Source organism: Cucurbita pepo, chromosome 3 (genome assembly GCF_057944985.1).
Source record: "Cucurbita pepo subsp. pepo isolate OVF chromosome 3, ASM5794498v1, whole genome shotgun sequence".
Lineage (NCBI taxonomy): Eukaryota > Viridiplantae > Streptophyta > Magnoliopsida > Cucurbitales > Cucurbitaceae > Cucurbita > Cucurbita pepo.
This window is the reverse complement of record NC_141800.1, coordinates 4,671,852-4,680,753: the sequence shown is the minus strand read 5'-3', so window position 1 is coordinate 4,680,753 and position 8,902 is coordinate 4,671,852. Positions and strand designations below refer to the sequence as shown.

Below are 8,902 nucleotides of genomic sequence, written 5' to 3'. Positions count from 1 at the left end.
GGTTGTGAAAAGGGTCTTCAGATAAATTGGAATGCTTTTTGAATTTTCGAAAGTTCTACAAAGGAAATGAGAACTAAAAAGACCCCTCCAAAAAGAAAACTTGTGGCATATGTGTAAATAAAATGAAAAAACCAAAGGCATTTCCTTGAAACCCAAACACTTTAAATGAGAACAAGCTCTTTCCCTTGGCATACTTAGAATTCAACCATGGGCAACTCTTCTTCTCCACCTGCCTTTTTCTCTATGCTCATTTTCACCATAGCCTTCTTTGTCTCTTCGTCCTCTTTAATGGTCATGGCCATGAGTGGTGACCATAGTCTTAGCTGGCTCTCGACTGAAGCTCGATGCCATGGACGTTCGTTAAGTGAATGCATGATGAATGTTGAGTTTGAAATGGATTCTGAGATCAATCGTCGTATCTTAGCCACTTCAAGTTACATAAGTTACAAGTCGTTGAAGGCGAACAACATTCCATGCTCTCGACGAGGTTCGTCCTACTACAATTGCCAGCCCGGGGCTGAAGCTAACCCGTATCAGCGGGGTTGTACTGTCATTACTCGTTGCAGAAGCTAAGCAAAATTCTTCTTCTTTGCGTTTGTGTTCCTTCTTGTTCTTGTCTTTGTAACATAGAATAAATTTGAAAAAGGCAGTTGCTGTGTTTGGGTTTATTACGTGGTGTTATTAAGAAACTTATCTTTTATCTTTCCATACATTAAGCTCTACAAATACAACAAATTCTCAAGAAAAAAAAATTAAAAGATTTAACAAACATTATGAGTATTAAAATTCAAATTTGTATTTAAAATATTATGACCAGCTAACCACGGGTTAGCCACCGTTATGGGATGAGGTTGGTGGTCGCCGATGGTGCGGTGGTGGTCACCTACTATGGTCGACCGTGGTTGAACATTCACGAGGCAACATATGAGTAGTATATAAAGTAAATAGCAATTTATTAGACAAACTAGAGACTTATTAGATAATAACTAAATACACATCATTCGGTATTATATAGATGGAACTCGGTTACAATCGGCAACTTTTCTCAATGTACTGTGCACAAAAAAAAAAAAAAAAAAAAAAATGGTACATATAACATAACCTTCCTAGACTATCACTTTAAATTACAAAGTAAAGCGTTAAATATTTAGGTACAGCCAGCATTTACGAAAGATAAATTACTAACGAAGGGGTCGATGGCGAAGATTGTACCTTCTTGTTGTTAAAGCACTGGTGATTGAATTCTCTCCCACTTCTTCTGGAAGAACAAAATCAGGATCATCAGCATCTTCAGATAACTCTGTGTCAATCCATGATGACCAATTCACCTCACTATCACTTTCCCAACATATCTTATTTTGTGTCTGCATTCCGTTGATCCTTTCCATTAACATTAATAGCATGTGATGGTTTAAAACATCATAGTCTCTGCAATTTCCAAATGCGAAACGTTATGAGGTGTATTGGTTTTTCATTTATGGCTAAGGTTTCATTTGGTTTAAGTTCTGTGATGGTTTTACCTGTATGTGCAAATGGCATGTAGAAGCTGAAGAGAAGCAGCAAGCAAGAACACTGTCCGCACCGAGTTTATGATCCATGTTTTCTGGTCCATGTTGAACATCTCAAACCGTAGTATGCCTACTTCGATTAAGAATGCAACACACAGCTCTGGAAATCATGAGAATTTGGATTTGATCAGTGGTCTATCAGATTTTTGCTAACAAAGAGAAGATTTGTTGGATAGAAATTTGTGTTACCGATATATAGCCAGGGCCTAACGGTGTAAGTTTGCTTGGTGCTACTGAACATGTAGACGATGAAGATTAAAATGAAGTAAATGAGGAAAACTTTGATTAGTCGAGATTCGAGCAACATTGCATTGTGCAAGGTGAAAAGCTTCTCTAAAGCAATGAACATATTTGCTTGCTTTGATTCAAATGATTGCTGTCAACAGGGCAAGAAAAGTAAGAAACAGATTCAGACTTTGTAACATAACTCATGAAGATTCAAACATCACCAATAAACCCAAGAGCTTGAGCTGATGAGTGATGGGTTACCCTAAATTTAATCTTTTCATTAACATTTAACAGACCAAAGCATTTGGCTTAAAGAAAAAGCTTACCTGAGCTTCCAAGATTGAATTTGAATTGTCCATCAAACGATCATGAAGTTGTTGGAGTTGTCCTTGTCGCTGAAGAAACTCATCCTGTTGTTTGCGGCCATATTCAGCCAATTGTTGCAGCTTACTCCTGCAAGTCAAAATGCAAGTTAGAGAAATTTTAATTAGGTTCTAGCTTTGTTTTGAATCGTAATTTTACATACCTGCTATCCTCTAGCGCTTCTGTTTGAACTTTGCTTAAAGAATGAAGACCATTGAGTGCTGTGGATTGAGCATCTAGAAGTTCTTGTTGTTTGTCCAATGAGAGCCCTGCCATATTCCCAATATCATCAGCCGTGCTCTGCAGGTACTTCATCTTCAAAGACATTGAATCTCCCACTTTGGCTATCTCCTTTTCGATTTCGATCGCTTCTTCTCGTAAACCGTCCATCTCTCGGCCAAGGTTGCTGTAGGAATCCTGAAGCATTTCCATCCCTTCCTCCAAACTTTTTCTCAGTTTTAACTGACCTTCTTGGAGTTCCAACTGGGATGTTTCGATCTTCTTGGATTGTTCGTAAACTGCTTCAGAGTGCTCTAATACAGTGCCCATGTGATCTTCTAGTTTTCTTGATGTTTGAGCCATTTTTTGTAATTGAACACCAGTGGAGTTTAAGGAATCATAAATTTGATATGAATTTTGCAGCAGAGATTCCGATTTTTCTTCGATGGATTCTAACTTGCCTTCTGCAGCTTCGGAAGATCTCTTCAGTTCATTCACTAGCCTCTCTGTGTCATGCTTGAAAGCATGAGCCCTGGAAACAAGACCAAAATCAATTGGATAAAATGCTAACATCACAAGGATGGTAAACAAAATTAAATGGAAAAACAAAATTGGACCAAATGCCCAATCGTTTGAACCTATTTAAATTTCAGCTTGTATCAATTCAGACCTTGTGGTTCATGTGCAATTTCAATTTAGTTCCTAAATTTTCATTATAATCTCTGTAGTTTGTGGATGTTTTATGAAGTTCAACCAATTCAAGTCTTGGATCAAATTGAAAATTTTAGAACTATGAAGACTAAATTAAAACTACATTGAAATTATAAAGACCAGATTGAAAATTTTGTAACAATTCAAAACTAAATTGAAACAATTACGATTTATAATCTAAATGATCAGGTAGGATACTCACTGTAGTTGATGACAAATGGAGTTAGTTTCAAGGTAGAACTCAAGATAGATCCTATGCTCATGTTCATTCAAGTATTTGAGGCATTTGGCCATGGGGGATTCCGCATCACAAGAAGGAAAAGGAGGCCTACCAGAGTCCTTCTGAAAGCAATCGCTAAGATGCCAAGCAAATCTAGACCGTTTCTCATCTGCAGCAAAAATCTCAGAGCAGCCCGCAAAGAGATGCCTATAAGCACCTTCCCAACAAGAATTAGACGTACTCAACTTGTTCTTAGCATTCTCAATTCGCCTCACCCCCTTTTGATCATCAAAACCCTCAATTGAAAATTCCGAAACACTTCCACCCTCAACACGCTTAAAAGACCCCATAGAAGAGCCCGAAGATGAAGAAGACGAGAACCAGTTCCACGATTCGCAATTCGGCAACGCAAATAACAAAATCACCAAAAACAGAATATGCTCCATCGAAAAACCTACCGTCTCGTCTTCGTCTTCTACCAAAATCAAACAACAAAATCCAAACAAAAACCACATCAATTTCCTAATCCCATGTAATTAAGTTATACTACATCAGAGAAATAATCAACAAGCCCCAAAAAGTCGTAAATCGATATACAGAGTAAGATAACTTGACGAAAAACGTGATCAAACAGCACAAACACAAAAATTTGAGCAATTCATATAATATTCAACGATTATATGTGAATCGAATTGAGAAGTTGTAAGAAAGAGAACCTGAATTGTTCCGGTTGAGGAGTCGGAAAGTTTTTGTTGTGTTGTTTTGAGGAAGACGACGGCGGAGATTTTGAAAGGACTTTATATTTATAGGCGGGCAGTTATGAATAAGAAAGGAAAGGAATCAAAACGGCGCGTTTTGGAAAGAGGCGCGAACCTTTGTCCGTTAGTTTCTTACAACAATTTGTTTCCCTTTTTTTTTTCTTTTTATCCTATTTTATTTTATATCATAATTTTTTTTCTTTATTGGATTTGGGCCGACTTTATTGAGTATGGGCCGATGTTATTGAGCATGGGCCGGAAGCAAGTGGTTGAAGGGTGTCACTGGACTGTGAATGCAAGCAGGCCTGGATTCCCGAGCCTGCCTAGCTTCGGATAAGTGTCTACCGAGGCTCCAGTTCGGATTTTGGTTCAGAATCTAAGCCTGAGGTCTGGATTTTGGTTCATTCATGATTTGCATATTTAGATTTAGTTAAATATTATTATATCGTATGGTCACATGCATAGAAGAGAAGGATGTTGGATGATGAAAGTCCGATATCTACTAATTTAAGGCATGATCATGGATTTATAAACAAATAATACTCTCTCCATTAAAACCACAAGAGCTTATGGTTCAAAATAGACAATACAGTTGGATTGATTAAATTAAAGTGAAAATGATGGGTGTGAGTGAGGGAGTGGGTAGAAAAAGAGGAGCAGGCTCGTGGAGTGCACTCAGCGCCACCATCACCGGTATCACAGAAAGGCAAAGGAAAAGGTAAAAATGATGGAAAGCTACGAGACAAAATGAAATAATTTAATAATAACAAATTTCAAAACCCACTCTTTTTGTTTTTCACTCACGGGTTCACTTACTGTCTCCACACCACTTTCCCCTGTCTCTATCTCTCTCTCTCTCTCTGTTTTCTAGGGCTTCTCTGCAATGAAGGCATTGGTGGTGGTGGTGGTGGTGGTGGTCCTCTTAGCCGTCTGGTTTCCGGTTGATGGCGGCGCCGCGGCGGTGAAGGTGGGGAATGTTTCCAAGGTGGAAGATGCGGTGAACTTCAGGATTTATTATGGACAGTCGTTTAAAGTTATTAAGAACGCCATTGATGGCAACAGCTACCTTCTCATTCAGGTTCTTCTTCTTCTTTACATTCTCTATTTTCTAATGAATTTATAAAAAATTAAAAAAAAAAAAAAATGCAGAATAATTCTAAGATGGCTGGAAGAACAAAGTACTGCACTTCAAGGATCAAATCTTACGTCATTCCTTTGAATAATTACTCCATTGATACCCATCTCTTCCCAGGTAATTACCCTTTTCTTTTCTTTTCTTATCCATCTCCCAAATCCAATGTCTACACTTAATCTAACTTTCCCTTAATTTCTTCTTCTCTTCATGTCTTCCTCCCAGTTTCCTTCTTCGAGGTATGTATTTTCATCCATCCCTTTTTACCTTTTTTACCTTTTTTACTTTTACCATCAATTTGTGAGATTAAATTTTATTATTAATTTTAAAATATACCTTTTTTTTTTTATTTGGATATATTAAGTTGAAAATTATTTAATAAAAATTGTTTTGAGTTAAAAAATGTATTTAACGACAGCTTCTAGGGTTAGTGGGTAACTTGAAGGCCATAACGTCGGAGAGGGTGACGTCAGAGTGCGTATTGAAGCAATATGAAAAAGGGGAAATTCAGATTATAAATAAAACGGAAACCCAACAGCTGGCACAGTTTGCAGCTCACTTTATTGCTGACGTGGACCAACCACAGTCCTGCAATTTCGCCACCTTTCTTCCTTCCTCCGAGGATACGCCTTTGCAAGTAAAACCATTTTTTTTTCTTCTAATTAATTTTATTTTATACAATTTTAAAATCATTGGAATAAAAAGTAGTTTAACTTTTGATTTTTTATTTTTTATTTTTACCATTTTCTATTGGTTGGTACTTTTAGAGAGCAGAGTGGATAAAGTTGTTGGGAGTTTTTGCAAACCTTGAAGCAAGAGCCACTCAAATCTACTCTGCGGTAAGTTATTTTTTACTATGGGTTAAAATGGATTGACATTTTAACTTCCAAAAGATTAAAATAATATTTACTTTTTTAAATAATACAATGAATTTTCAAATAAAAACTTACCCAAAGTTCTGAAATGATACAACTTGACATAAAATTTAATTTATTTACGTTATGAAATTAACTTTTTAATTTTTGGGTAAATATAAATATTTGCAGATGAAAGAAAATTACATGTGCCTGAAGAACATAGCAACCACCAGAAAGAGTTTCAAACCCATTGTTGCTTGGATGGGTTACTCCGATGTTACAATCCCCACACTATTTATTTATTTATTTATTTATTTATTTATTTATTTATTATTATTATTATTATTAATTATATTATTCTTTTTGTTTTTAATTTAAAATTTTCTAACAGGGCATGTGGTCTTTCACAAAGGATGCTTACAAGCTTAAGGTAACTTTAATTGTTTCCGTTTAGTCCCTTATATTTGGTTCATGATAAGCTTATATTGTCAACAAGAGACTGAACTGAAAAATGTGAAATCACGAGAGCCTAAATTAAAAAAGACTAAAATATATGTTTAGCCTATGATATGCAAAGTTGAGAAGTAAACTAACACACGGTGATGGGATTGGAAAAGTACATAGAAGATGCGGGAGGAGAGAATGTGGATGACTCCATCAACAAAATCACGTACAACGTCTCAAATCCCGACGACTTAGATGCCTTTCATGGCATTCTATGCGTAAGTATTGTTTATGAGCTTGATTAAAATAAAAATAAAAATATGAAGAAGTTATTAAATCCCTTAATGTTATTTTTCTAGATAGACGGTAGAAGTGATCATCGATGAAACGTTTACATTAGACCCAACAGTGTACAACATGTCCACGTTTCTCGAACTGATCAACATTCAAGACCAATCTTGCCTCTCGTTTCTTTCCACTCAGAGCATCTGGCGATTCGATAAACGATTTCTCGACTCCACGACTCTCGGTAACTCTAAAATCTTTGCTTTCTTGGTTAAATAAGGTTTAAATTTTTGAATTTATATATAAATAATTTATGGTTTAATAATTAGATTGGTTGGACGGAGCAATGTCACAGCCGCAGTTGGTATTGGCAGACGTCATACACATTTTGTTCTCTATGCCCAATTACACTACCACCTATTTTAGGAACTTGGCTAAGGTATTTTTTTTTCTTTATTGTTTATTATTTATTATTAATTACTTTCTTAAAATTTTTAATTAAAAAAAATCTAATTTAGTATATTATATATATTTTATGAAAATTAGAAAAATAAAATAATAAATAAATAAAGGGAGAAATGTGGATGCAGGAGGGAGTTAGACGCATTAGTTCAGAAATGTGTGGGAGGGAGAGTTCGTCTGCATTGGAGCCCACCATCATAGCGTGTGAATGATTTTACCCTCTCTTTTCATTTCTTAATTTTCACCTTCCATTTCTATCTCATATTTAGCATAATATTTTTGGATGTAACCCTTTTTTTTATATAATGAAAAGTTGAAGAATACTGTATTTTTCTTCCATAATCCTTATTTATATATATATTAATTTGATGTTAGTAATATTATTTTAGTCAACAATTACTAAAAAATGATACTGGAACACTAAAAGAATTTTTAAGTTTAAAATGGTAAGTTACATAGGAAAAATACAATTAAGGAAATGATGTTGGTCGTTATAGTCTATAGGAATGCAAAAAAGAAAAAAAAAAAAAAAGAAAAAAAGAAAAAAAAAAAGAATTTTCTAATACCAATTTAAATAAATATTCAAGTTTTAGAAAGTTAAAAAGACAATAATAATAATGAAAATGCAATTTGAAGATTTATTTATTAATAAGTTTGGGTCCATGTGAAAAGAAAAATAGAAATTAAGAAAATGAGAGGTTGATTTAACACATTTAAAATGGTATTAAGGTTGTTAAATTTCTATTAATGGTTTGATTCTCTATCTCATATTTACATTATTTCTTATATTAAAAAAAGTAATTTACATATTCTAAAGTTATGCACGGTTTTAAAAAACCAAAATTGTAATGAAAGTTTAGTTTACTTTTATTATAGTAACATATTTATCCTCTTCATATATCATAAATTGATTTTAATTTATTAATTTTACATATCTGTGTTTCCTCCTATATATATATATATATATATTTTTTTTTTTTTTTTTTTGTTAATTTGTGGTTAAATAGATTAATTTTTTATTTTTTTTACTTCAGTTTTATCTGCTGTGGGAGGGATCACGGAGGCCATCCCTACAATGACATAAGGTAATTTCTACGGGTGTACATTCTATCCGACAACTTGGACCAACCCAACCCAAACTATAAGGGTTGGGTTGAGTTGGATTAACATTTCGGTAGGGTTGAAAACCCACATCCTGTTGGTAATCACTTACGTTGTCATAATTGGGAGGGTGGAATTGGTGTATCTGAGTTCAGTTCTTTACAAGTTCGACCAAGGAGGGTATCTCCCACCGGCTTTTGGAGCTTGTTTTGATGACAATAATGTATGTGTGAGATAGTGTGTTTAGAAAGAAGTACTTGTATGAGCTTCGTCCACAAAATCTCTTCAGAAAATTTCAATCAAATGGTGAGTACCACCAACTTTAGAAGACTTCCTGGCATGACATTGTTCTACACTGAGCTCGTTCAAGGCATCCCTCCCATCATCAAGCATTACGTCAAACACATCCCTGCTTTGCAGTCCGTGCTCGTCTTTGTCACCAATAAATCGCTTCCTGTTAGCAAGGTTCGTTTCTTTACATATAGATATAAATATTGAGATATATGTTATGACAATGTTTAGGGTTTTATGTATGTATGTATGTTGTTAACTAG

At 34.8% G+C, this 8,902-nt stretch overlaps 2 protein-coding genes across 4 annotated transcripts; one reads left to right on the top strand and one right to left on the bottom strand.

Annotated features, from left to right (window-relative positions):
* Window positions 1–983: 983 nt before the first annotated feature.
* Window positions 984–4,090, bottom strand: GEX1 (gamete expressed protein 1). The gene is made up of 7 exons (XM_023673339.2): window positions 4,026–4,090; window positions 3,292–3,784; window positions 2,323–2,910; window positions 2,123–2,249; window positions 1,758–1,944; window positions 1,521–1,668; window positions 984–1,428 (listed from the first exon to the last, which is right to left on the bottom strand). The coding sequence occupies exons 2-7, from the start codon at window positions 3,753–3,755 to the stop codon at window positions 1,182–1,184; spliced, it is 1,761 nt and encodes a 586-aa protein (XP_023529107.2). The 5' UTR covers window positions 3,756–3,784; window positions 4,026–4,090; the 3' UTR covers window positions 984–1,181.
* A 795-nt stretch (window positions 4,091–4,885) lies between these two features.
* LOC111790009 (plant/protein) lies at window positions 4,886–7,625 on the top strand. 3 transcript variants are annotated; one of them, XM_023670769.2, is made up of 11 exons: window positions 4,887–5,145; window positions 5,217–5,319; window positions 5,425–5,438; window positions 5,618–5,836; window positions 5,967–6,038; window positions 6,246–6,332; window positions 6,448–6,486; window positions 6,674–6,778; window positions 6,864–7,029; window positions 7,115–7,224; window positions 7,376–7,625. In XM_023670769.2, the coding sequence occupies exons 1-11, from the start codon at window positions 4,951–4,953 to the stop codon at window positions 7,457–7,459; spliced, it is 1,194 nt and encodes a 397-aa protein (XP_023526537.2). In that variant the 5' UTR covers window positions 4,887–4,950; the 3' UTR covers window positions 7,460–7,625. The 3 variants fall into 3 exon arrangements, with proteins under 3 accessions (XP_086978159.1, XP_086978161.1, XP_023526537.2); XM_087122033.1 differs by lacking the exon at window positions 5,618–5,836 and having other exon boundaries at window positions 4,886–5,145; XM_087122035.1 differs by lacking the exons at window positions 7,115–7,224; window positions 7,376–7,625 and having other exon boundaries at window positions 4,886–5,145; window positions 6,860–7,023.
* The last annotated feature ends 1,277 nt before the right edge of the window (window positions 7,626–8,902 follow it).

Coding starts and splice junctions, on each gene's coding strand:
- GEX1 (XM_023673339.2), bottom strand. CDS start 3,755: ATGGAGCATATTCTGTTTTTGGTGATTTTGTTATTTGCGTTGCCGAAT. Junction 2,911..3,291: donor TCCATTTGTCATCAACTACA/GTGAGTATCCTA, acceptor TCTTGTTTCCAG/GGCTCATGCTTTCAAGCATG. Junction 1,945..2,122: donor ATTCAATCTTGGAAGCTCAG/GTAAGCTTTTTC, acceptor CCCTGTTGACAG/CAATCATTTGAATCAAAGCA.
- LOC111790009 (XM_023670769.2), top strand. CDS start 4,951: ATGAAGGCATTGGTGGTGGTGGTGGTGGTGGTGGTCCTCTTAGCCGTC. Junction 6,779..6,863: donor CCTTTCATGGCATTCTATGC/GTAAGTATTGTT, acceptor TTTTCTAGATAG/ACGGTAGAAGTGATCATCGA. Junction 7,030..7,114: donor TCTCGACTCCACGACTCTCG/GTAACTCTAAAA, acceptor TTTAATAATTAG/ATTGGTTGGACGGAGCAATG.